This window comes from Blennius ocellaris, assembly GCF_963422515.1.
Source record: "Blennius ocellaris genome assembly, chromosome: 16".
NCBI lineage: Eukaryota > Metazoa > Chordata > Actinopteri > Blenniiformes > Blenniidae > Blennius > Blennius ocellaris.
Window position 1 is genome coordinate 16,993,484 of NC_137665.1, and position 27,974 is coordinate 17,021,457.

General features: G+C 45.6%; 1 protein-coding gene across 1 annotated transcript in view; it reads right to left on the bottom strand.

Moving 5' to 3' along the window:
* Positions 1-3,469: 3,469 nt before the first annotated feature.
* mrc2 (mannose receptor, C-type 2) overlaps positions 3,470-27,974 on the bottom strand; it is a 31,068-nt gene continuing 6,563 nt past the window's right edge. The window contains exons 3-29 of the mRNA XM_080511099.1: positions 24,813-24,986; positions 24,557-24,721; positions 22,993-23,106; positions 22,556-22,699; positions 22,284-22,475; positions 20,041-20,195; positions 19,784-19,888; positions 14,696-14,811; positions 14,336-14,484; positions 12,685-12,911; positions 11,830-11,972; positions 11,642-11,738; positions 10,879-11,008; positions 10,756-10,785; positions 10,488-10,654; positions 10,189-10,357; positions 9,962-10,104; positions 9,669-9,777; positions 9,420-9,586; positions 9,216-9,324; positions 8,899-9,137; positions 7,878-8,040; positions 7,628-7,777; positions 7,317-7,430; positions 6,695-6,874; positions 5,677-5,700; positions 3,470-5,594 (exon numbers count right to left, since the gene is read on the bottom strand). Of these exons, the coding sequence (XP_080367225.1) occupies positions 5,374-5,594; positions 5,677-5,700; positions 6,695-6,874; positions 7,317-7,430; positions 7,628-7,777; positions 7,878-8,040; positions 8,899-9,137; positions 9,216-9,324; positions 9,420-9,586; positions 9,669-9,777; positions 9,962-10,104; positions 10,189-10,357; positions 10,488-10,654; positions 10,756-10,785; positions 10,879-11,008; positions 11,642-11,738; positions 11,830-11,972; positions 12,685-12,911; positions 14,336-14,484; positions 14,696-14,811; positions 19,784-19,888; positions 20,041-20,195; positions 22,284-22,475; positions 22,556-22,699; positions 22,993-23,106; positions 24,557-24,721; positions 24,813-24,986 (3,896 nt within the window). The 3' untranslated portion in view covers positions 3,470-5,373. The remainder of the gene's footprint in view (positions 5,595-5,676; positions 5,701-6,694; positions 6,875-7,316; positions 7,431-7,627; positions 7,778-7,877; positions 8,041-8,898; positions 9,138-9,215; positions 9,325-9,419; positions 9,587-9,668; positions 9,778-9,961; positions 10,105-10,188; positions 10,358-10,487; positions 10,655-10,755; positions 10,786-10,878; positions 11,009-11,641; positions 11,739-11,829; positions 11,973-12,684; positions 12,912-14,335; positions 14,485-14,695; positions 14,812-19,783; positions 19,889-20,040; positions 20,196-22,283; positions 22,476-22,555; positions 22,700-22,992; positions 23,107-24,556; positions 24,722-24,812; positions 24,987-27,974) is intronic.

Here is a 27,974-nt window from a genome sequence, read left to right on the forward strand (position 1 = left end):
AGCAAGCCACTGCTTCCCCATATTTCATATACTCTACATGTCCACGCTTTAGACGCTAACCCTATTTCTAACACTGGTTCCTCCAGTATCGGTTAAAAGTTCTCAGTGAATGTTTTCTCAAACGCATCTTGCTTCTTCCCAATTTAACACACAGTTGGTTCAATCCCTGAGGAACTTGGTTGTAAAAAAAGGACTCCACATGGCCATGGAGTGGTTTGTAGCTGCTATAAAAAAATAACAATAACAATAAAAATAAGAAGGATCGGAATAGAAGTTGTTTCAGCAGCGTGAGTCTGAGTGTGTAAAAGTGTAGTCTTGGGGCGGCAATTGTGTTACATAAGCATAATATTGGAATGAGGCTAAACCCGCATGCCGTACCCTGTTTGATGATTTATTTGTAGATGTCATTATAAAGTGTGGATGAACTAAAGAAATCAAACTTCAGTTGTAGGTGCTGGACCTCCATTCATATACGCTGACTTATATAATACATAGATTCAATTCCACGTCTGGCGGTTCAATTCCCCACCTCGCCTTATCCATATGTTGAAGTTGGGGAAAAGAAGAAGAAGCGTGTGTGAACACATGAAAGGGATGTAAAACTCTTTTTTTTTTTTTTATTGCGGGAGGAAGCTGAAGCTCTCCGGCTGTGAGGCAGGAGAACTCTTTAATAACTGTTTCTAATACCATGCCTTGGGAACGTTGGCACAAACAATCATTATCTTACAAAGAAGTGAAGCAAATAAATAAACAGCAGGGCTCAAAATTGTCTGGAAGTAGATCAACTGTTTTGCTTTGAAGAGACCAGAGGTGACTTGAGTCCAATTAATGTTTAAGGAGATGAATAAATGGGGGTCACAACTGCATCGAACGGGACAAATCATCTCACGGAGAAGTGTTTGCTCACCTGATTCCATCTTGTCGGAACCTAATCAAGACAAAACTTGTTTGGAAATTGGGAATTAGCCGTGATGTGTGATTATTGCGAGCTTGTCTGCTGCCACAGTCTGTTGGCATGACAGTTTGGAGTGTCTGCAAAGTTTGTTTGTTTTTTTTATTAGGCAGCCATCATTTGATAAGAGCCATGGCTGGCGCTGGCAGGGAGGAGAGCACAATCCTATTCACCCTTCTCTCTCTCTCTCTCTCTCTCTCTCTCTCTCTCTCTCTTCCCACCATCAATAGTCCAACAGCTGCTCCTCCTTTCGCGGGCTCTAAATGGATGGTTGAAATTGTTTTTTAATTTCACTTATCATTGCCTCTCTCTCTGTCTCTCTCTCTCTCTCTCTCAAGAGAGAGAGAGAGAGAGAGAGAGACAGACAGAGAGAGGAGAGGAAAAGGGAAATAAACATCAGTAAATAACACAATAGCTGAATGTTAACATCAAACCCTTCAACTTAGGCAGATATTGATCAGAGGCCATCAGTTCTCCAATCCTGAACTTATCCGTCGTCTCATTAACCGCAGAAGTTGTATTTACTGGCGGAGGGGCCGCGAAGAAGTCAAACAGTTCCACCGCCGCCACGTCTTTAAACTCTACAACCTCCGGGCGCCTCAGGCGGCGGCGCGGCTGCTTCCTCAACCTGTGGCTGCAGCAAAGAGAAGCCCACAGGCCACCATGAAGCCCCTTTTTATGATTCCAAACCGCCCCCTCTCCACCTGACACCTCCACCCAGAAGACCTCTTCCTCTGGATGTGACTCCACTGTCAGGTTGTGAGTTGGGATTCGGGGATTTGGTGGAGGAGGTGTAAAGGACGGAGGAAAAACGTCAAGAACGGGGAAGTGGAGGGAGAGGAAGGGACGCGTCTGAGGGGTGCAGGTCAACTCCTGTCATGGTAGGAAATGTCTGAGGAAACCTCAAAGTGAGGAACCCCACAAAAGGAAGTAAAACACACACACACACACCAGTTCTCAGTGTTTCCTTCAGCCGTTGCCAGAGAAACGTCTCAATTAGACGCGTTTCTTCGATGCTGTGATTCTCCGGCGAGCGCCTCAAACATCCAGGGGTCTGGAAAACCTCGGGAATAAAAGAACCAAATGCGGAAGCCGAACCAAGATGCCGCTGTGCCGTTGGAATAATGGTTTAATGGCTGAGTTGTTTAAAAATGGCTCGACCCGAGTTTAGAATTCACAAAGCAGAGCAAAGAGGCAGAAACGTTTTAAAGGGGAAGTGTTTCCGGAGGACTCTAGACACCGGGAGCGGCGCAGCAAGTGTCAGGCGGTGACACTTCTAAACAAACTGCTGGAGCGCATCACCCCTGGATGCATTCAACCCGGCGCCTGCGGCGTTGCAATCGGGTTGGGCTGCCGCATCCATCCTCAGTGAGACGGTTTGATTTGAATGACAAGACGGTGGCTGGTTGAGGTGCAGGACGCCGGCTGCAACAGGCTGTGAGGATGTGGAAGCACATGTTGACCTCTGAGGAAAAAAAATGTACTGGTATTTTTTTATTGTCATGCAAATGTGAATTACCAGTGTGTAAAACTGCTGTCTCGAATCCTTTACAAGAACATTCTGCTGCTGCTGCTTCTCTTCATGAAATCTTCAGAGCATCTTCCTCCAATTAATGCACTGCCAAAAAAAAAAAAAAAAAAAAAGGATATCCCAGATATAAGCTATGAACACCAAGTTTAAGAAGAACATGCAGCAAGTCAATTTTACTTTATAGGAAGTCTTGAATTACCACTTTTAAAACAAGCCAGATTATCGATTACGTCTAAAAAGTTGGGTTTTAAATCTTGACAGGTGCCAAACAATGTGCAGTGTGAGACTGACGTCTCGTCTCATATGTCTTCAAACCACAATATCACAGCTTTGTTCACCTTTCTAAGATAGAAAATTGGTTCCATGGTGTTTTAGAGGGATAGTTTTGACTGGAACTATGTGATACAATGTCGACACGAACAAACACGATTGGGTGTACTTTGAATTTACATTTTTCTGAACTTTTATAAATTCAGCATCGTGAGGACATGTGGCGTCATGTGGTGGGGCAGACGCGCCCTCTCGTGGTTGAACTGCAACACCACAGTCCAGATTTCTACTCGAGTGATAATTCTACCCCCAGATGCAGTTGAGTGGAAACAGAAACACTAAGAGAAAGTTCATTCAGTGCAGGGTCAGTAATGACTCACGTGAACGCAGGAACTTTGAGAACATAGACTTTATTCATTTCATATAAAAAAAAAAAATGACAGAAAGGCTTTCAAACAGATCTGAACAGGTGCAGGTATCTTCACAGGGACAACAGGCGGCCTGTGTCACAGACACTAAGGGAGCACACACACACACACACACACACACACATACACACCCTCAACCAACATACACACACACCGAGGGGCTCCCTTCACACACTCGCCTCAACCACCAAGCCTGTACAGTAATCCACCAGCAGAGGACAGGGTAACCCAGGCCCGATCCCTGCACCCACACTCCTCCTCCTCCTCCTCCTCCTCCTCCTCCTCCTCCTCCTCCTCCTCCTCCTCCTCCTCTACCTTATGTCCCAAACTCCTCCTCAAACTCCTCTTCTCTCCTTCCACTTGCTTTCTGTCTGCTTTCCCTTCTTTCTGACCCTCCGTGTCCCTGAGCCCTCCTCCTCTGATTGGTTCCAGGCGTGCCACTGAGCTCTTCTTGCCGACTCAACATTCCACAGCTGGAGACTGCACACACACACACACACACACACACACACACACACACACACACACACACACACACACACACACACACACACACACACACACACACACACACACACACACACACACACACACACACACTCCCATCCCCCCTCAATCTCAGTCCAACTCACAGCAAAAAAAAAAAAAAAGCCTTTTTTTTTCTTTCTTTTTCTTTTTCACAGCAGCTCAGTGAAACACCAAAAGCCTGAAATGGCTCCAAAAGCATTTCGTCGAGCGAGAAAACAGAAATGTACTCAGAAGCAAAGTGAGAGGAAAAATGTTTGGGGGGGGAGGGGGGGTGAACTCTCAACGTTTTCTTCACACAAAATGTGAAACACTAAAGTGAAAAACAAGAAAAGGAAAAGAGGGAGATATTCTTCTTTCAAGCATTCCTCGGCTCACATATGTACGACTATGTCAGTCACACAGGAGATGTTTTTTTTGTTGTTTTCTGAGCAGGGCAGTGAGAGGCTGCAGTTTAAGGAAATAGAAATAGAAACGCCTTTGAATGACTTCACCAGTTGCAGGTAAACCAGATCACACCGTGAAAGCTGCAGATACATATGGAGAAAAATAACCTTGTGATGTACAGAGAGGAGGATCACACAAATCCTGCACGGCAAACACCTTTTGCTTTTTTTTTTTAGTTTTTTTGTTTGTTTGTTATTTTACAGCGAGAACAAATAAAACGACTTCTAAACAAAAATGCTGAATCGGCTCCAGATGGTTGCACAAGGAGCAAAAAAAACCCCCCAACAAACCAACTGAAGTAAAGCGAAACAGAGCGGCGACTGCGTCTCAAGGACCAGAACCAGCAAAGACGAGTCGATGCAGAGCGCCAAGAAGCGTCGAGGAGCTCGAAACCTGATGGCGACCCTCAGTCCTGCTGGAGCGAAGAGACCGTCCGGCTAAAGACCAGCTTTCTAACTTATGTGCACAAATCATAGTGTGTGCCCTCAGACCACTCCAGGTCACGGGTCCCTGTCACCTTCCACACATTCACATTTGGACCTCCTCCTCCTCCTCTTCCTCGCCTGACAGCTGGTGCCGACGTGTCGGCTCGGAGGAGACGGGAGAGGCGGGCTCACGAAACGACACACGCATCAGGAGGAACGACGCTCCTCCACAGCTGCACGGAAAACGACGACGTCGACACGAGTTCAAGTTCAGGCTAATACTGGCATGGCGGCGAGACGACGAACCCCGAAACCACTTCATTTTGGTCTCTGCAGAAAAAAGTTTGAGTTGAAAGTCTGTTTTGTGGCTCTGATGGTCCTGTTTTTTTGTTTTTTGTTTTCTCATTTTGTTCAAAATGGCGACAATAATGAAAATATAGTGTGCAAAAATGGACTTTGGCTCCCTGGAGGAGAGCTTGGTGCTGAATAATTCCCAGTGGATCCCTCATGGATGCCTCTGAGGAGATGAATTTCCCATTAATGGTTTGAGGAGAAACTTCCAGAATTGTAAAAAAAAAAAAAAAAATATTGGCAAAATAAAAATTCAGTAAAATTCAATTTAAAAACTAAACATCTGCTGCGCTCCACACAGCACATCAGCACTTAAAAAAAAGAAAATCTTATTTTGGGATCTAAAAGAGACAAAAGAACAAATATGTACATGTATGAGTTTGTGGGTTCCAGTCTTGTGTTGGCGGGTCAGTCCAGAGAGTGGCTCAAGGGAGGGGGGCGGAGCTACTCTGACTGCTCGTTCAGCTCCATGTCCGACACCAGGATGTTCTTCTCCAGCTGCTCGCCCAGGCTGGAGTTGGTGCGGCTGTAGCGGGCGCCCTCGTAGGAGCCCCGGGACCCGCCGGTCCGCCGGCGGTACAGGTAGATCACGCCGACGATCAGCATCACCAGGACCAGGCCCGTCACCATGACGACGATGAGGGTGGGCAGGTGGTCGCTGTCCGCTGGAACGGAGGAGCGTCTGGATTAGCTTCGCTGCACGTCTTTTCACAGGGACTCAGAACAAGGTCAAAGAATCACACTTACAGGTCACGGAGGACGTTTCAGCGCCTGCAAGAGGAAGAAATGCACTTTTATTTTACTGCTCAAGTATTCAGTCATTCATGCTTTGCAGTGTCTGTATGGAAGGGACAGTTTACATCTAAATATGTTGCTGCTTAATCGAACATGTTCATTTGTGTTGGCGTGTGTTGTATATAGCAGTAAATCATACCTATAATTTCACATACTGTGTATATTAGACAGTTCGTAGTGTTTATATCCGATTAGGCTTAATGTCTATTTACACAAAACACAGTCTTTTATAAACCAGAATGTCTGGTTTATATTTCCTTTGTAATTATATAAATCTGTGTATATTCATACCGCAGGGGACAATCTCTTATGTTTACACGTCTGAGTATAGTGGAGGTATAACGTAGTATGTTGTGTGTCAAAGTCTATTGCAGAGAGGTTGGTGTCTTTTTCCTTTTTTTCTTCAATTTGTCCTTTTCTTTTTCCTATTTTTTCATCTTCTTTTTCTTTCTGCCCCTTTAACAGAATGTTCTCCCCCCCCTTTTTCCATTTTATTCCTCTTGCTCTCTTCCCACCATCTTTTTTCTCTTTAAAAGAATCTTCTTTCCTTTTTTTCTCTTGCTGTCTTATTTCCCCTCTTTTTTCTCTTTAAGAGAATCTTCTTTCCATGATGGCAGCCTGCTCATTCAGGGAATGCGTCTCACAGCCATTAAAGAAATTGAACAGTGAAAACTTGTGCGGCCTCCGCCTCCCTCCATCACCGTCCACTCAGTCGCTCCACTCAATTCATCGTTTCCACGGGGGGCGCAGCACGTCGCCGCGTTTGCATCGACTGCGAGCACTCGATTTATTGGCTGGTTTGGAGTTGCGTGTCAGCGTCACACTGCGGGACTTCCTCCAGCCGCCACAGTCAAATCTCACCGTCCAACCGGTGACTCGATGTGACACCAGACCGGAGACACTGAGGGCAGCTCGTCTTGTTTGAGAGGAAGCTGTGTGTGTGCGTGTGTGTGTGTGTGCGTGCGCTCACTGCGAGGCCGCTTGCAGATGACCCCGTGCGTGCGGTTCCTGCAGGATCCCGGCTTCCACAGGCCGTTGTTGCTCTGGATCCAGAAGCAGGAGTTGATGGACAGCACGGAGAACGCCACCTCGTGCGTCTCCCAGTTGGTGTAGGACATCTCCGTGTCCTCGCTCCACACCAGGCCTCTGCCTGCCGCCGGAACACAATCAGACACATGTCAAGGACAAAGTGTGCCTCTAACGTGGAAGGACTCATTTGAGACGTCGCGCTCTGCAAGCGAGGCGACCGGTACTGGAGTTGATCATCCAATTAGCTTACCGAGCATATTTCATGGCTTTTTAGACAAACGTTCTAATAGCAGACAGATAATAATGCACTTTAAATCAATTAACCTTTTTTTTTTCTTCACCTTGCTTTATCACATTTATTTGACACGAGTGCCACAGCCTTAATTGGGTTTTCTCTTAATTAACTGCTCAGCGATTACACTAAAAAGAATAAATAAAAAAAAAAAATCAATCATGCAAAACGTATTAAATTAGAAGTGTTATCTGCGAGCGGTTTGTCTAAAGATAGCTCAACGGTGAACGGGCTTGGCTCCACAGTGAAGGTGAAACGGTGGCTGCCGGACCTTTGACGCTGATGCCCAGCCAGGCGCCGTGCGCCTGCTCGCCGTAGCTCTGGATGTGCTCCCACACGAACGAGTTCTCCGTCTCGTCCAAGATGGACAGGAGCTCCGATCCCACTAGGAGACAGGAGAGGACGGCGACAGAGATGGAACGGGTCACAATTGATCACTGGAGGGATTGAGCGATAATGGCCGCCGCGGGCTCCGGCCAAACACTTCTAAATTTAGACGTATTGAGCATGTCGGATCGACTGCAGGAGGTCGGGGGCGTTTGATTGGTTTCCGATTGTCCGAGCCGAGTCGGGCCTCCAAACCTTTTTTGCAGGAAGTGCGCGCGTCCTGTTGCAGTCTCATCATTTGCAGGTTGAAGGCGTAGCAGTGGTTTCTGAACGCCACCCAGGCCCACTCTCCCACCGGCCGAGGGCAGAGGCCGGGGTAGAGCCACTGGTGAACCACCGGCTCGTCTGCCAACCGGGAAGAAAAACAAAAAAACAAAACAGCCGGGGGGGGTCAACGATTCCGTCTCTTGCGGCGCCTTTTGGAGTCGCGTCGCACACCACGTACCACTGATCTGGCAGATCGCCGCGTCCAGCTTCGCGTCGCAGGGAGTCATGGTCCACTGGCCCGCTGTCGTCATGTGACCACATCCAGCCATCTGATTGGGTTCGCCGTCTTTCCAGTTGGAATACGACACTTCCTCATCACCGAGCCAAGTGAAGCTCCGTCCCTTCACACAGGAAATATTTAGAATTAACCACAGCGCTTGAGACGAAAAACTTGTTTTTCCTTTCCTACCTTCATTTAATTTACCCCCCCTTTTTAAATTAACTTTTTTTTTTCTCAAGTGTTTGGCCTGGTGGTTTAGGGGGTCGACATTCAGATGTGACTGTTTATTCCAGATTGTTCAAAATGTTCTATAAATAAAGTTTTGGGGGGGAAAAACAGCCTTGTACACTACTCTGCGATGAATAAAATACAATCAGGCTAGGATCCCATTTCAGAAAGTAAAAGGTGAAATAAATAATTAAATAAATAAACTAATCTAATACTGAAAGTTTTAGTAAATAATGGAAACAAATATAATAAAGTCAAATTAAAATGATTTAAGAAAAGGCTTTGACAGGTGTGATGGTCAAACGTGTTAACAGACGTCATCTATTATATTCTCTTTTAATGTGAAAATTCTGGAAAAGCTAACCTGTTAACATGACTGGAAACATTTCTGATTTTCATTTTTTTTTATGTTTGTACGTCAGGCCACAAGTTAGCGGCTGTGTTTTAGTAATAAACCCACTCGCTGTGCACACAGAGAACAGCACGATACAAACATTCAAAATCCTCTTTCTTTCTCATTCAGGCCCACTCAGTATCTGGCGTATGTAAAAAACAAAAATGTGTCTCCATATGTGGTCCAGATTTTGTTGGAGAGCTGCTCAATGCAATTTCTCTGTACATTGATTTCAATGCAATTGGTGACACGAACCAGTAGGAAAGAGGATTACATGTCACCTTCTGTCGGCAATAAAAACAATTCATGTTGCATCACGGCCCAGATTAAATGCGATGTGTAGGTTGACGGTCTCACTCCGTAGTTGTAGAGGGCGATCCAGGCCGGCCGCCGCATGCTGTTGATGAGCAGCGTGAGGTAGCCCTGCTGGTACGGGTCCTTCACCGAGGCCAGGGTCCCATTTAGAGACTCGCAGAGGTGCAGGGCGCCGGTCCAGTCCAGGCGTTTCTCCACCACCCGGTAGGTGATCCCGCCCAGCTCCACGGGTTTGGACAGAGACGCAGGGATGAGGGCCGGAGCCGGGGGGAGGCCCTGGTCTGAAATCACAACGCACGAGTCACGAACGCACGCCCGGTCGTTCCGTAAATGTAACCGTGGTGGACTGAGTTCCACACCTTGCGGCCGTTGACAGATGTAGCCGTTGCTTTCCATCTCACAGGCCCGGGAAGCCCACATGCCGGCTTTCTTCAGCGGGTTCCCGTGAATCATCACCGCACAGTTCCCCTTGAGAGGTGAAATCACAGGAGGGAGAACGGGTCAAGGCCGGATCGGGTCACGGGTGGAGCAGCGGACAGGTGGGGGAACGGCGCTGTGATTACAGGCGTCTTGTTGTGGTGAGGTCCGCTGTTGTCGAGCGGCTCCCCGGGACCCCAGTTGGTGTAGCTCAGCAGGCCGGCCTTCGCCCACTGGAAGTGACCCTTGGAGTCCGAGGTCAGACCCACCCAGAGGTCGGAGCTCACGTTGGTGAGCAAGGTGGTGACGAATGCTGTGGGAGGAGGAGGAGGGGAGGGGGGAACACGAGTCAGTCTGCGTGTGGCCCTCAGCGGGCCGCGCCGCACTGCAGTTACCTTGCTCCAGGTGGTTGGACACCACGGCCAGCACGCCTCGCTGCGTCTCACACTTCAGCTTGGCTGCAGACCAGGTGACCCGGTGGGACAGGTCAAACACCCGGAGACACTGCGGGAACGGCAGACATCGTTGCGCACATTGTGTCGTGGACGAGCGACGAGCGAGGGCTGGAGCACGCGGAGCTGCTGGAGCTCAAACTGGTGCTACAAGTCAATAATGCCAGTCCTCGCAGAATGGCGCCAGATTTACACGAGACTGCTTGCGCGTGAGTGGGTCTGTGGTGGAGGACTACCTTGTGCTGATAGGAGGACCATCCATCGGGACAGCCGGCAGGCGGGTGCGGGGAGGACGGGGTTGGAGGAGCGGTCCCGGTGACATTCACCCTCTTACAGATGTAGGGCAGGTCGGAGTGGCACTTCTGATCGGCCCAATCCGCTGTTTGCATGCGTGGAAGAAAACACAGTGGCGTTAGTCTGCCGCTCGCAGTCGTCACACTCGCTCTTCGCCGGCTGCAGGTACATTTGTTGGCCGACAAGTGGATGCATCTGCGGTCGCGGCTGAGTGGGTGCGGCCTCCCGAGAGCCCAGGACACGTAGTTCAGCACGGAGTGGTCGGACCAGCGGAAGCGGCCGTCGTTCTCATAGGTGTGAAGCCCCAGCCACCAGTTGTCGCCCTCCACCTTCATCATCTGAGCGCGAGAGGAAAGTGTTGGAAAAAAACAAAACGTCAACGCTACGGTCACCTTTTAAACCAATGGAACGTAATCGTCGCACACGGAGTACCCGCTTTAAAACAAAAAAAGGAGGAATGCACATTGCCTTGCGTAAAGTGTTGGTCAGGAAATGGTCTTCTTCGACCGAGTGGACCGACGCCAGCGAGGAATCGAACCAGGAGCAGATCCTCTGGGCCTGGTCCCAGGTGGTGCGGTGGTCAAAGAACTTATAGTCGGCCTCCTGGAAGCCGATCCACTCCGGTGTGGTGGTGTCTGACCGACGGAAGGGAAACCAAAGCACGAGGATTTGGATCATTTCAGGAAGGGAAACAAACGAAGTGCTTTAAGAAAAAGAAAAAAAAAATCCCACTGACCTTCTGACCCTGGTACCTGTTCAACACTTCCTAAAAACACACAAGGAGGTAAAAAAAAAAAAGTAAAATGCATGAACATGATGCACAACATGCATTAATCCAGAACAGAACTTCCTGTCGTACCTCTGGGGATTTTGCAGATAAAGTCTAACTCGGAGTCACAATGCATGGCCAGCCAGGTCAAGGTGCCCAGGTCTGCTGCAGCACACTGCCGGATGTTGTAGTAGTAGCGGCCAAAGTTCTGGTAGGTTAACTGAGACCACAGCAGAACACGGACATTCAAGTTGGAACATTTTACACGGGGCAGCAAAACGGGAGACGGTGACGGATCGTCCCCCAGATAGGAAGATGTGTTCAAACGTCTTATGATATTGAGATTAACGTGTGCATATACGACATCTGTGTGTATGCACAATGGTGAAAAACTAAATAGTAATTGCACATTTGATTTGTTTATTTTAAGGCAAGGCAGCACAGGTCATGTCAAATCTGCTGAAGGGAAAGTATTAAATGCATCAGCAACACAAAGATAATAGGAAAAATCCCTCCATTGTTAGATTTTGTTTTTCAGCTTTATTGCAATTTCACAGGTGAAATTGGTCAAGTTTTACAAAAGTCAGTTGTAATGGTCTATGATGATTTGTTTCTTTTCTGTTCGTTTAAACAAACTAATTTCGTTGGGAACGTATAAACTGCAGACGGGAGGTTTTCTAGAAGTGCGTATCGTCTCCTGTGTCTTAAGAAAGTATTGATACTCCTTGAGCTGATCGATCAAGCTGCAGGATTCCAGTGGCAGCGGTCTAAGTTTGCGATGTCTATTTGAACGCCTCTACCGCCCGCGGGACTTGATGTCGAAAGTGAGCTGTGATGATTTGTGTGAACTCACGGCCAGGCCGTCACTCCACTTCCAGCTGCCATTGTCCATGGGGTTCCTCCTGTTCAGCCCGATCCAGAACCAGTGCTGCTCGTGCTCCTCCGACTCCCTGCGGGCATCATCATCATCATCATCATCATCATCACCGTCATCGTCATCGTCGTCATCGTTGTCGTCGTCGGAGGGCTCGGCCCGCTCACCCGAAGGTCTCGTGGAGGACCTGCATCACAAAGTGCTCCTCCTCGGGGCTGCCGACGCTCAGCAGGTTGGCGCCGTGTCTCAGACAGAAGAGGTGAGCCTGCAGCCAGCTGAGCTTCTGCTCCAGCTGCGAGGAGTGAAACACCTGCAGGCGGCAGACCAGGAGGCGCAGTCGCGGGTCACAGTCGAGGAGGAAACGACGTCAACAAAAGCCGGTGCCGCGCTTCACCAGGCTGAGACGCTGAGCTCTGCACTTTTTTTTTTAGTATGACTGGAACTTTTCTCATGAGCCATCAAACTTTAGAACTCGTCTCATGATACTAATACTACTATGACTAATAATGCATTCATTTATCTATTCATTTATTTATTTAATTTAACAAAAGAGAGACATAATAATAACAGTTTCACTCACATTGTGCTTTTCAACTGCTTGACGAGTCTCTAAGCGCTGCACACCATTGATCACATTCACCAATTAGCCCAAATTATAATAATTCTAAATAATAATTGTTATATATAATAATACTAAGTAATGCAAAAACAACATCCTCATCATCATCATTATTAAATATTATAAACTGCAACAGTGGGAACTGTTGAGTTCATTTTAGAATTTAGAGTCATATTTACTACAATTTAAATAAATTCTGTTAAAAAAAAGTGTCTTTATAAGTCTCACTCAACACCATCGATCTATTTTTGACATGAAAAATAATTAACCAAAACATTCTGATTCTCAACATTGAGCCAGGATATATTCATGCTGTATTTTTTTTTTTTTTTGGGGGGGGGGGGGGGGGGGGGGGGGGGGTCGTTGTGGAGTGAGTTGCTGAGCGAGTCTCTGGCAGACGGACCTTGTAGCAGTAGCGCAGGTTGCTGTTGCTCTTCCAGCCGTTGGGGCAGGCGCCGCTGAGGCTGGGGGTGGGCTGCGGGGCGGGGGGCTCGGGGGGCTCGGGGCTCAGAGACGTGTCCTGGTTCTGACGGCAGATGAATTTCAACTTCGACGACGCGCAGTCCCTCACCTCCCACAGACCCATCGCAATGCCGGTCGCCATGGAAACGCAGCCGCCAGGGATGCTGGCTGAAATAGATAGAGGGTGAAACGTAGGTGAGCAGAGGGAGGGGGGTGGAGGGTGGGGGGGGGGGGGGGATGCAATGATGAAACAACTGGAAATAGATGGGAGACGCGAAGAAATAATGAGTGAGGGAATGTGATTACATTATGAATGCTGATCACAAGTTTCTCAAAACACTGAAAATACTTTTGGATTGTAAAAAAAAAATCCAGTTGTTCACAAACTGCTCAACCTCAAAGACAAAGAGTCGACTGCAGGTGATTCTGTACCATTTCAAAGGCGCAACGCCTCAGCAGATCAGGCCAAGTTTACCAAAGTAAGAAATCCGCTTTAGCTGTAATCTGAGCAGAAGTCAACACAGTTTGTTTCTGCAGTGAGACGCCTCGTCGGTGACCACGTCTCCAGACTCACTTCCCAAATTATGGCTATTATGCTGAGAGTCTAAATGATATGGAATTATGCTTTTCATCCTTTTGCTGCTGGAATCTAGGAAAAACAAAGCTGAGACATGATTTGTGCTTTTTTTTTTTTACGCAGCAGTCAGCTTCAACACACAAAATAAATAAATATTCACTTTCTTCATTATGAAGTCAGGCTATCAGAATGTCCATCTAGAAAATGTATTTTGGAAAAAGAAAGATAAGAAAAAAAAAGTCACCTGGGTCCAGTTATTGTACATTCAATCTGATTGGCTTGGTTTCAAAATAAACTTTGTGTTTTGAGGTCAATGAAATACTCTCGCTATGTGGGACGGGAAAGTTCAATAATCCCATTAAAGACATGAATTTACGGCAGGACTCAAAAGTAAAGAAATTGAGAAATTAAAGCAACAATCTTGCAGATACACCTCACACACTCCTCATGTAATAAATCATAAAATTATAGTAATTAAAAGAGATAAAAGCTGTTAAAATAATAATTGATCAAACATATGTTGAGAATAAACTACATTATGATAATGAAATTACTTTGAAAATAATCTCGCCTCACATTTTTAGGTAAGTTAATACAGAGGTGATTTCCCATTGAGACACACAGAGAAGGATTTTGTTTTGTTGAATTGCAGACTTCCTGATGTTTTTCACATTATATTATATTATTTTTTATCAGGTTCTCGGCAATAAAAAGAACAACCCTTCTCAAATTAGATGCTTTTAATTTGAAATATCTGGTGAATATTTTTTGCCTTTTCACTTCTAAAGCCGCTCTGTAGAGTTACTTCAACATTCCCCCATCCTCACAATAATAAAATCACAAATCACAAGCAGGTCGACGTAAAAGAAGCCGATTTCAGTCGCATCAGGTATGAATAAGACATTTTACAGGTGCGGTCTTACTGGAGACGCACTGATTCAGCCTGAGTTTTCTGCATCAACATTACCAGGTCAGAAAATGTGTCCCTTTCAAATGAGGCGTGTGTGGCGGGTACCCGGCTGGTCTCGGTTCCAGTTGGTGTAGGACACCTCGTCGCTGCTCAGCCAGTGGAAGGAGCCGTGATCTCCCACCTCTCGGAGGCCGATCCAGAAGGAATCGCCGGAGCGGCCGTACAGCAGGCTGTTGGCGAAGGCCTGCTCGAACCTTTTAACAGTGAGAAAGGACGATGAAGCAAAACAGAGCCGTCTTTCTCTGAGTCAGTGTGTGTGTGTGTGTGTGTGTGTGTGTGTGTGTGTGTGTGTGTGTGTGTGTGTGTGTGTGTGTGTGTGTGTGTGTGTGTGTGTGTGTGTGTGTGTGTGTGTGTGTGTGTGTGTGTGTGTGTGTGTGTGTGTGTGTGTGTGCGCGCTGCACATACCTGTTGGTAATGGTGACGAGGGCGGCGTCGTGCTCCTCACACGACTTTCTGGCTTTGTCAAAGGTGAGCAGATCTTCTCCCACCCAGTAACAAGCTGGACTGTGCCACTTCCAGCCCTAGAGGATGGAGGGATGTAACCAAATTAATAACAATAGTAAAAAAAAAAAAAATTACCCTTCGAATAAACCAACAAAAAAAAAATGCCTTTAAATGTGCTACTACAGAAGCTGTAGTTAAAAAAATGCACAATTACAAACAACTGCTGAAATAGATTTGATGTTAAACGCGAGGTGTTTCATTTCTGAGCGTTACCGAGGAACCTTTCTGACTCTAAATGAGATTCTGATGCTAACAAGTAGTATACATCAATAAAAAAATGCCACATATTCTAATAATTAAAAATACCAGGAAACAAATTCAGAAGCATAAATGCACTTCTATTCTGTTGTGAATTCAATTTCAGAAGCTTCAAAATGTTTTAACCAGGTGAGTCACATTCCCCCGACACACAGCAGTCATGTAGAAAAGGGATGTCTGATGATGTTTGGTGAATAAATAGGATGAAGAGTCGATGGCAGGCTGCGGCAGACATTTGGCACCAGACACTCTGTAAGTGTGATTCAACAACCAATAAAGTAATTCCTTACAGTAATAATGGAATAAAGGTGTGTGTGTGTGTGTGTGTGTGTGTGTGTGTGTGTGTGTGTGTGTGTGTGTGTGTGTGTGTGTGTGTGTGTGTGTGTGTGTGTGTGTGTGTGTGTGCGTGTGTGTGTCCCATCCATTATACCGACGTACTTTTACCTCCAAGACATCCAGTCCTATTTAAATATGATATGTATTATTAGCTGCAGTTATCACAATTTGGAGAGATTTTTAAAAATGTGACGTCAATCATGTGATAACTTTTTGCACTATTGGGAAAATGTAATAATGATAATGGCTCCTATTACACTAGTTATGACATTATTGGCTTCATCACATTGAAAAAGTTCAAAACGATTACATTTTTGATTGTAGACTTGAGAAAACGACTTTATATAATCTTTACTGCACTTTAGTGTTTATCCACACAAACCTTTACATGTAATAACAAGACTTTTTTTTTTTTTTTTAATCAAAAATCAACTCTAAGAGTCAAATTGAGTTGTTTTTTTTTTACAATAAATAAAAATCATTAGAGAAACTAATATGGAGTTATGGTAATAGCAACCTGGTTCTTGTCAAGAAATGATCCAAGCATTTCAATTCCTTGGAATCATTTTATGGATTCCATTGGGTGCGAATGATGTTGGACGTCATTCCCTAGTGCAGCCGGCAGGAAACGTGGCGCCCAGACGGCCACTCGCTCCAGAGTTTGGTTCCATTTGAGAGAAAAAAAGGACGACAACAGGCCAACTTGTGACACTTGCAAAGTTGATGTTTCACCAAAAGTTGGAAATACGACCAACTTCCAGACACATTCGCACACAGCAGCGGTGACTTTGGATCACCTGCTCGAGTGAATCTCAACTGTTCGTACTGCAGGTTTCATTTCCAGATGACAATCGATGAAGAACCGGATCATTCCGCAGAATCGAAAATGGAATTGGAATGGTAAAAAAAAAAAAAAAACCTGAACTATTTTCACCTCTGCTGCTCACATGCTGTGGCACTGTGGTCGCCTGGTTACAAACAGTTCATAGATTAAACGGGGAAATTCCATATTCCAATCAAAACAAGACCGAAGGCTGAACGCTCGCTATCATTCCAGACTCTGGAGGTAACAGATGTTAACTCAGCCGTGTTGAGAAATAGGAGTGAGTCGGCACGAAATCACTGAGATAAGCAAACGTATGAGAAGCCACCGACGTTTAAAGACTGTTTGGTCCACACCACTGCAACGAGAGTCTGAGTTGATCGCTCTGGCCTCACAGTGAAGCACGCTCATGGGCCACATTTCAATTATCACCGTGAAAAATATTAAGTGAGTTGAAGAGGTTTTCAGAACTGCAAAATGAAAAGAACAAGTCCAGACAGGCGGAGGAAGAGCTCAGGCACTGGAGCTGTGGACGTGTACAGATGCAGAGTGCAGCCAACACGCAGACGGGGGCGGGCGTCTGCGCAGGAATGATAGCAGTAGACAGGTCACATACGGCTTTGAGCGAATAAAAGCAACATTGGGCTTTTTGCACAACCACACTTGGCGTCCGGACAGAAACCTCCGAGGGTGCAGATCTGCTGGAACTCTTTTGTCTTCAACTCAAAACCTACTTCAACTTCTGGCTGACGGCGTGTATACAGGACACAAGGCCATGTGATACACATGCGTTTGGCACTTCCTTGCAAACATATACAGAAGAGGAGCATTCAAAACTTGATATAAATCCTAATCAACCAGCATTTCTTTTGACTCGCGTACATCTCGTCACACAAAACAGCTGGAAACACAATGAAACAAGCATCCGAATGGATCCAAAGAGGAGACTCCTTCTCACGAAAGTGGAAGGTTAAGAAAGTATTTCAGCCTCTGGATGCTTCATGAGTCGCTAACTGTGTCTGGAGGAACGCTTTCAGTGCTCCTGACTGGAGAACCACACTCTGAGAGCAGTGGGAGGCAAGTCAAACATGTGAGTTACACAATTAAACAAGCTGAAGCTTGTTTAAAGCTCCTTTAATCTGAAGGAAACAGCAGGGTTCCATGATAATCATCTCAGATTTGCCATGAGCCCTCCTATTATTATCAGATCGCACCGTATCATTTGATACTGCATAAATATTACTAGAACTGCCGTCAGTTGAACTTTCTGGTTTTGTTGTTGATATACTATCTGACAAAAACTGCATTTGGAGTGCAAACGGTTCTATCTTATCTAAAAAGTCTGAAAGAACTATGAGCACACAAATGCAGAAATGTTATGTTGTTATGACTTGCATTCATTTCCTGCAGATTTTATCTAAATTCAGCCTAAACTACAAACTTTCCAACCCGAACACATTTAAACTTGTGTACTAGATGATGACATCGGCTTACCCAACCCGTCATTACTCAAACCTGAACTTAACTCTAAGTTTCATCTAACCTTCAAACACGTATTCAGAATAGAATCACAGAATAAGTTTCTCGAATGTGCTGACATTACAATGACTTAGATTCTCTTTTATTTCCTGCAAACTTTACATCATGAACCAGTGTGAAAAAAACCAAACCAGTCATAACACCCTGATCACAACCTCAAGCCTTTCTGCAAACTGACTCTCAAACAAATGTGAACTTATTGCATTTTGGTCTTCGAAAGTGTCGGGATGCACCGTATTTTAGGCTCGACAAAGACACACACACACACACACACACACACACACACACACACACACACACACACACACACACACACACACACACACACACACACACACACACACACACACACACACACACACACACACACACACACACACACACACACACACACACACACGATAAGCAGCTGCTCCCTCAACAAACTGCTTCCGACATCATATCATGTGTTTCATGATCTCAGTATTAGTTACACATCGAGCAAATGAATTGTTCAGACAATTAGAACATCATCTCCAGAGACTGTTTTCAGCCGCCGCTTCAGTGAAAAGGCACAGCGACGACGTTACAGGATCCGTTACACGTGTGGAGGAGCGACGCCGACACCAGACGGGCTCAGTGTTTTGAAGATGCAGCGTTACTGAGGCAGTAAGTAACCTTGATGTTCTTGTTGTTTCACATGTGCTCATCTGCCTGAGATGAAGTGCAGCCTGCCATGGCAAATCCCCCCCCCCCCCCCCCCGACCGCATTACCACCCATGATGCCTTGCTCCCCCCCAGTGAGCGAGTTAGAGATTCATTACACTAAACAAATGGTCCGTCCATGTGGAGGCTTGAGAAGCAGCATGACCACTCCACTTCAGATCATTTGCATCATCAATCAACGCTTCGGGAAAATAACACCACTTGAATATGAAGCCAGGATCTTGGCAGATAAATCAGTATTTTCTGAGATGGTCAGGTAGGGGGGGATTAAAGCCGAATGTTGAGAGGATTATGAGCAGTATAATCAAAGACAGATGTCTTACATGAATTTAAAAAAAAACCATCCCGGTTTGCGCGCTGTAAATACTCGCCTCGGTGTCAAACATACTGTGGGCGAAACGTGGCCCATCAGTTGGTCTTAATGTGGCAGGATGACACAGAACATTGTAAATCGTACAAGCATTAACTTCTTCTTCTCATGGAATGAAAGAGTTACGACTGCTGACATTGGCATTCACGCATCACTTTCTATCGCGAGGCAAAAAGCCTGTGATGAATGAAGACTGTGAATTAAATCCTGCACGGAATGAGAATTGTTGATGAGCTGGATCTCATGAGCGTTGGCACAGCAGGTTGCTACAATTGTCACTGTCGCGTGATTTGTCCTTGAATAACACTGAGTTATAGGTTAGCAGGCCACTTCCTCGCTGCTCTGACCCCTTCAGGGTAAAATGAGTGTAACCTGGGATCCAGGACCCCTTTGAGAGGGGAAGACCAAGGCTTTGTCTGTATGGAGATGAACTAAATTGCATTTGGACTTGTCAGAGGAAATCTTAATGTCACACTTTCTAGACTCAAAACCAGACCTGGGCTGCAGCCAAATGCTTTCATTTTGAGGCCTCCTGTTTCTTCTATGTTGGCCTGAGTGGGTGTGTCCACCCGTGTTTGGAGAAATCACAGACCATAGAGGGACCACAGCATTTCTTAAAGGCGATCTGGGGGGAGTCCAAGGAAAATAAAGTGGAAGACCACTGGTCGAGAGAATGGTGTTGACTGGTAGTAACTGCCAGTGTAATATAAGAGTGATTCATGTTGCAGTAACAGTCTGGGTGGGTGAGGGTGAGAGAAAGAGGAGCTCCAGGACCAGGGGGTAGGGGTGAAGGTGCTGAGAAACACACCAGACTGACTGATGGATCCTGTGTGAAATACATCTGGACCAAGAGCTCTATATCTCGTATGGGAGAGTGATATAAGGCATTAAACAGAAAAATGTCAGGGAGAAAATGAAGTGTAAAGTGTTGAATGCCAAGAGAGAAAAGAGGCTGTACCAGTTTGCAGTCCTGGTGCTGCGGCTTCCCTTCACTCTTTGTTCCTGGTTTCTTACAGATGGAGGGCAGCGTCAGATTACAGGGGCTGTCGTCCCACCGGCCGTCCTGCGCACGGCGGCGAGACACAAACAGAGAGACGGAGCACAGCTGGTAAATATATACAAGAGGAGGAGACAACAACACGACGGGGGTAATCGAGCCTCGGGGGGGAGGGGAGGGGGGGGGGGCTTCAGGGGTCACAGCCAGGGTCAACTCACAGCTCCCCAGATGGACACGCAATCTTCCAGGGTGTTGCGGAAGTTGTTGGGTTCGAAGGGGTGCCAGTAGGTGAAGATGACGGGCGTATGGTCGGTCCACTGGAAGTCCATCTGCATGTTGGTGTCGTGCAGCCCGATCCATAGCTGGTCGACGTCTGTGAGAAGACACGAAGAAGACGAGGTGACAAAGAAGTTCCAGCTACAGCCTTTTCCGTGGAGCTTGGAGCTTTTCATGATGTCAGGAAATAACTTGGAACCATCGCTTAAAACTATCTCTATTCATTAGCTTTTTTTAAATATCTGGTCGATTTTATCCGAATTACAACAAAATGTTGTTGTATACAAAACTCTATGTTCAAATGACACGTGACATATTTAGATGTTTGCTCCGTGTTTGTGTAAAGTTGAATCAGAAGAAAAGCAAAGTATCCTGACGGGTCTGAGGGAACTCTGTTTGAACCTGCAGCTCCTCTGATCCCCGCTCACTCCTTCTCAAGCGTGACGATATCTGAATTCGCATTTATGCAACGACTGTCAGAATTGCGCAGACTGTCCTGTCTGGAATAATCATAAATCTGTCAAAATGTCAAATTTATTCTGACAGTTCAGCCACTTATTATGAAAAGCCTCACACTGCGGTTCTATAGTCGGCCATTACTGCTGACGTTGGGAGTCTGAGACACTAACGAATGAGATCTTTGAAGTGATGGATGAATAGATGGATGGATGAATAGATGGATGGATGGATAGAGGGATGGTTTTCACTCGAGGTGCTCCAAGTCTACATCCCGGTCCGGCGTCTCTGAAGCGACAGGTGTGAATGTGAGTGTGTGTGACTTTCTGTCTCTCTCTATTTGCCCAGTGATGGACTGCTGACCTGTGCAGGTTGCCCCCTGCCTTCACCCACAGTCAGCTGGGATCAGCTTCAGCCCACCGCAACTCCAACTTGGATAAAACCAGATAAAAACCCATCGATGGGGGAAAAAAATCCCAGAAGCCCAATGAGTTTACATTTTCTGTTTTTCCAATACCCTGCTCGTGGCCTTCCACCCGCTAAATAAGCCATGCAAATCTGCAAAACGTTGTTTCAACTTGTGCAATGTGTTGAACTTGAACAACAGCAGAGATTTGAGTCACCTCTGTTTTAACTTGCTGGACTTCAACATTACTGACACGCACTCCTATTCTCTGTTTGTCCTTGCTTGAGCGTGACAATATTTAATTTCACATTCATGCAACAAATGTCACACTCCCTGACTTCCACGTCTAGAATGCTTATAAAGCTGTCAAACTGCCAACTTTATTCCTTCAGTGCAGCTTCTGAAGGCAAAGCTCTCATACAGGCATTGAACCCTGATGCCAGACGTGTTAGTGATGTCCAGTTTAAGATTAAAGGTCACATATTATGCAGAATTGCATTTACAATGGTTTTCTAGCAGCAATATGTGTCCTCATAGCCTGTTTATGAGGCCCCAGAGGTGAAGAAAGTCTGAAACCTCCCTCACTTTGCTTGCTCCACATTTTAGCGAGTGTGTGCTCATACAGGTAAAACAGATATTTCCCCCTCATGAGGTCACGCAGAGAAATAACCACTCCCTCCTGGATAAAAGGATAGCAATTTTGACCCTCCCCTAGGAAGATAAAAATGTAGAAAGATTACTGATATGCTGAATAAAATCAGTAAAATATGAAAAACCATAACAGTTACCTTTCCTATTAGCAGGAGCCGTCGTGATAAATCCACCATGAATAACAGTTGCTACTAGTAACAGCATATATTAAAGTAGGACTCACAAAAGGTGCAGTAGCTGTCAAACAGCATTCACAAGGAAAGCTATGAATTTCTGTTGGGTGTTTAAGTGGTGCTAAAGGGGTCATCAGTTAATGTGGAAACCTCTTAATCTGAAAGAGGGAGTAGATACAGACACACACACGCACGCACGCACGCACGCACGCACACACACACACACACACACACACACACACACACACACACACACACACACACACACACACACACACACACACACACACAGAAACAGCCTGTTCTCGGCAGAGCTCACTCGAGGGACTTTTACACTGAAATTCAGGAATAAAATTGGATTTGTGGAAATACACTTTCAAAACAATGTTGTTAGACCTCTGACACCGAAACTCTAAAATATAGGGCCTTTGAAACACTTGTTTGGGGTGAACACAGCGATTATTCACAAAGTGAAAGATGTATTTGTGTTTTGTTGGACCTTTCTTCAGGACGCGCAGGATGAACTCGAGCTCCGGCAGCGTGTGGATGCTGACCAGGTTGGCCTCCATCTTCTGGCAGGTTTTCTGAGCCGCGTCCCAGTCGGTCTTTTCCGAGGCGAGCTTGTAGCATCCAGCCTGGAAGGCCTGCCAGCCCACATCACATTCATATTTCTCATCATCTGCCCACGAATCTGTGGAATCAAAGGCATTAATGAGAAGCCGGTCAAAGTCCCTTGGCGGTTGAGCCGTATGAAAGGCTTTTCCCGCTGACCGGTGGTGAAGGGGTCCAGGGTGGCGTTGGGCCGCTTCTTGCAGACGTACGGCAGAGCGTCAGAACAATCGCGGTTCTGCCAGCGGCCCGATGACTCGGTTCGGATCACGGCGCAGTTCTCCTCCTCCGCGTGGTTTGGCTGTTCTGAGACGGAACAACGATAAGAAAAAAAAGACGTCTTCATAAAATCCCCCATGCCAAGGTGCCGACCCCCCCCCTCGACATACTCGAAGGGTCAACACAGAAATACTGCGGTTGTCCTGGAGAGCTGCCAGATGGGCGTTTGAACCGAGCGCTGCTATAAACGTGCATGCACGCTCACTCAGCCTTCAGTGGGAAATAAAAAAAATGTGTATTTTTTTTTTTTAACAAAGGGATCACACACACTTGAAGCTCTAAAAAGGCAGAAAAGCTTTGGGTTGTTTATACAGCCTAACCTGGCTCCCAGTTGAGATATTTGAGTGGTGAGGAGTCGGCCCACTGCCAGCCTCCATGGATGTCCAGGTCGTTGAGGCCAATCCACAAAGCAGCACTGTAGCCAGTGAGCAAACCTGCAGCGGAGAGAAAACACCTCGTGTAAATGACGTGAAACAAGCTCATGGAGCGAACTTGGCTTTCTCCACTTTGATGTGACTGCCACCGCTGCACCGGCCCGGGAAACATTATATAAGATGGGCCTTAAATTGTGGGCTAAAATTGGCAAAAGGGTGAAACAACAGGCGGAAAAAAAAAAAAAAAAATCAATTATTCCTGCTGGGGTATGTAAACGAAACAGTCTGTGTTTGTGCGCGGCAAATTTCACCGCTATTTAAAACCCCCTTGGTGCTTTTCACAGGCCAGCGACGACACAAAAGCTTGACAGACAGACATGTAATTAAATCATGAATATTAGGTTTGTAGAAGGAAATCAAGGCTTTTATAACTGCCGAGGAGTGAAATTTACGTTGAAACTCCACTTCAAGTAAGGCAGAGTCACTTAAATCATCTATCCACAATGACAACTAATGTCTTTTAAATGTTTAGAGTCAACTTTTAACTACTTGTGTCTCTTAATAAAGCTCGTACAACCCAACTCCCAAAAACTGAATTGTAATTGAGCACATGTCCATGCATATAGAATCATCTCTGCTATTAGTCCAGTCATGCCTGAAGGCCTGAGGATGGTGCACACACATTATCTGATTTCCATACATATGGAATCCAGAATTTGGAGAAATTGTGTTTTATTAATACCTAAAATTCTAAACGGCTCCTTTTATAATGTTGTCAGCTGCTGTTTTCAACTGAAAAAGTGCTTTTTCTAGCCTCCGGCTGCCTCGACACCAGAGGTGTTATACAGGCATAAAAGTCATTGCTCTTACTGAGATGGAGGCTTGTTTGAGACGCTGCAGTGGAGGATCGCTACCTGGTTAGCAATATTACATCAGCATGAGTGACTTTGTTAAAACATGCACAGAAGGTGAAGCCACCAGGATTTTCTCATCAGCGTAAAGAGAATCTCTGTGCCAAAGAAGATTTCACAGTGCAGCGTTTTCAATGGAATTTTAAGTTCCCACATGTTGTGTGAAATGTATTTTTACTTTTTCTGCACTAAAACAAGGCTAAACTTCTGACATCTCTTCTCCATCCCATCTTTGTTTCCATGTGCCTGTCTCTTTAAGAGATTACTGTCCTCGGCATCCATTCAATTTGATTCTTTTTCTTCCACAGAAATGTTTGACGTGGAACTCGTCCCACACCGTTGAAAGCAAAAAATACATTCAGAAAGAGTGACTTTTGTTAATGATTGCTGGTCAACCGGGTGGGGTTTTGGTGAAAAACACAATAAATGCAGGGGATCCTTGTCAGCAGTGAGCGGAAGCATCAAAACGCACACCAAATCTCATCTGAAGTATCCTAGTTTCACCATGAAACATCCTGTTGTTTTATTTTGATCCACACCCAATCCCTTTTTTTTTCGACTGGCGTGAGAAGACGGGAGGTTCTGTGTGAATCCTTCACCGTTGATGTAGGTCTGCTCGTGCAGCTTGGTGACGCTGAGCAGGTCGGCCCCCTGCTGCTGGCAACTGATCCGGGCCTCGCTCCATGACAGCGTTGCCTGGAAGTTAAACTGGTAACAGCTGTCTGTCAGCGGGTCGGTGTCCCAGAACGTCTCGCAGCCGCCGCCTGCGGGATGAAAGGTTGGAGGGGGTGAGGGGCGGGGGGGAGGATGGAACAGCGGCAAGGCAAAAGTCTTCAAATCTGGCGGACCACGCACTCTTGACGGGACAGAAACCCCAGCGCTCGTCTTTGCCGTAGTCGTAGGTGGTGGCGCACCACAGGTGGCCGTCCTCGCGCCCGATGCCCGTGCAGCTGTGGAACCACTGGCCGTCGTAGAGGAACGGCAGGTAGCAGGGCCGGCCTTGGGAGTTGCCCTGGATGGTGTAGATCTCTGGGGAGCAAACGGGAGACGGATTTCGGATTTGTCTCTGCTTGCGCGTCGCCAGCAGAGACAAATCCCGCACCGAAGCTGCGGCCGTGAACTTTGCTGAACTGAAATACCTCGTTGTGTTTTCCCAGCAGCAGTACAATCAAACACATGGCGAAAAACAGAGGATATTGTTACAGTCCAAACAGCAGACTTACACAGTGGTCGGTCGGCGGAAGCGGATAGAAATAGGCTGGAGGTTTTGTATTTTTAACACTTTTTACACTCTGTATGAAAATATTTTAAAGTATTCTCATGAAAATTAATATTATTCTATTTTTTTTTTCCATTTCAAAAAATGATCTTATGGCTTCATGACATGAATAGCTTGAGTTTGACTAAATTTCCTTAAAGTGTCCATGTTTTCCATAATTTCAAGTAAAAACAATTCGTTTATTTAAAAAAATCGTATTCACACAATCAATCAATTAAAAATAATGAAATAATGAAATAAAATTCAAAGTGGTTCACACATTCTGCCAAACATTAAAATTTAAATATTTCTACACACACACACATACAGAAAAAATTTATTAATTAATTTGTTTGTTTATTTGTTTATTCATTCATTCGTTCTATTGAGTAAGTGTATTTATTCATGACTCATTCACTACTTTTCCAGCTGGAGTTGCTCAACACTTTCAAGCTGTTTTCTGACAAACAGCGGGACAAAAGATTTTCCTCTTCTCATCTCTTCTCGTCTGCTTCATTCTCTTTTCCTGAACTCGGGCTTAAGTTCAGCTGATTTATGCGGCTCAACCAAAACGCCCTCCAGTCGCCGCCCGAGCCTCGACATTCCACAAGTGTAGTATGGAGTGAAAAGCGGAGCGCGAGAAGCAGCGGCTGAATCTGTGGTGTTGCAGTGGAAAGTAGGGCAGACATGTTAAAGCCAAGGGAGGAAAAAAAGCTTTCTGGAGCTTCCCACTCGTCTCCAGCGCCGGCTGGCTGCAGCGAGCTGCTCCTCGGCTGACTAATGTCACAGGCATGCCTCCGCGGCACAGAGAGCTCCACTCCACAAAGAAACCTGTGAAGATCGGCGCTTTAAAGTTAAAAAAAGTGGCACTGCACCCACTCCTTTTGCCACATGAATGCAAAAGAGAGGAAAGATTGAAAAAAAAAAGGGGGGGGGGTGGATTCTGGGTTGAAATGAACAGTGGATCTGCTTTTAACTGCAGTTTTCCACATGGCGGCATGGATTGTAAATACAGCTATGGCATGTTGTATAGGTAATAATGGCTTGGACACGGATGGATTTAATCGAGAGTGAAAACTATAAATAAATATGCACATACTTGAGGGAACCGAGGAAATCTATGTGTTTTACTGGGGAATACGAACACTGGCAATGTTTCCTTTGGGTGGGTGTCTGGCGAACCGCCACTTGCCCTCAAACGTTTCCTTAGAGCAACGCTTTCTCGTGTGACGTCTACAACAGAGGTGTTCAATCCATCTGCACGCTAACAAAACGTCATAGACGGTCTCTGATCGAACTGATAGTTCGACATCATACTCAGTTCAAGCTCAATTAAAATCTATATTGGGGGAAGAAAAAGCAGAAAATGTCCATTTAAAGTACAAATATAGTTGTATGTGCTCCTTTTGAACATGTTGTAAAGCTTCCTCTAATGTACACCTCTTCCTAGTTGGACTACCAGCACAGACATGGTATTGTTCTTCATCGTTTAGACTTTGACGAGGCCCTCGAGGAGAATGACATCAACAACAGCTCACTGGATTGAGGAGTTGGCAAAACCAAAGTCAAATTAAGAAGATGAGATCGGGTGTACTTTGAATAATGGGAAACAGAGAACCCAGGCCTGCTATTCGGGAGCGTTGGCTGACCTGAACCGTGTCTTCCGGGAGAGTCATGAAGAACTTTAAAGAAAGCTGGGAAGAATTACAACAGTTATTTCAAAGAGTTGAGACATGAATCACCCCACAGTCGGAGATGCTACAATAAATTTGAAGAAATGAATGCAAACGTGGCAGAACAAAGAGGAATGAAGTCGCTCGTACCAACACGATGTTTCTCTGCTGTGTGCCGAACGGCAGAGAGTTCAGTCGGTTCACTGTCTGTTGCAGCGTCGCGATTGGTGAAGAACGTTCAGTAATAAAACCCCTCTGCGTCGAAGTTTCTCCGCCACAGAGTGAAACAAAGGGAATCTGCCTTTCGTAGTGGACATTGACGTTTGAGGAATACAGCTGCGTTAAGTAGGAAAATATGGCAGATTCCTTCGATCTGAGACTATTTGATGTGTAATTCTGAGATGTGTTTACATGTCTTCCAAAATCACATTTTTCCTTTTTAAAACATGTATATTGGTTTTGGATCTCAGTTAAAAAAATGGAGTTTTTTTTGGTTTGGGCTCTTTGTTCAAACCATCGTCCACAAATGAGAAATTTTGATTGTGTTCCCATGTCGTCATCAACACAGGAAGCTAATATCATAAACCCACCTCTGTTAAATTTAGCCGCTAGCGGTTAACCGCTAACAGGACTAGTATAAACATTAATTTTAAATTTCCAGGGTCCGGTGCTGTCATGGATGTTTGTAGACAGTTCAACAATTTTTTTTACATTTATATTTTTCATGTGAGCAAAGGACCGCTATGCTATTGCTATGCTATCACAATGCTATCGCTATGCTATCGTCGCGACTGACAATCCTGCAGCCAATCAATGTGCGCCCAACATCCGTACCAGTCAAAATCTATCATGTTCTCTCGCAAGAGGAAGTTGCGGTCTGAAAAAGGATTTTTCCCTAATAAATTTTAAGAATTGATTTAAAGACAATTTAAGGGAGATAATGACTAAATAACTCATCTCTTGATCTGGTGTCAAATGGTGGTCAAACATCAGGACAGTTTCACATAAAATTCACTCCTTTTTACTTTAGGAACATAATGGTTTGCTTTTCTGCTTTTGTAATTGTGCATCAAATAAATCAGACAG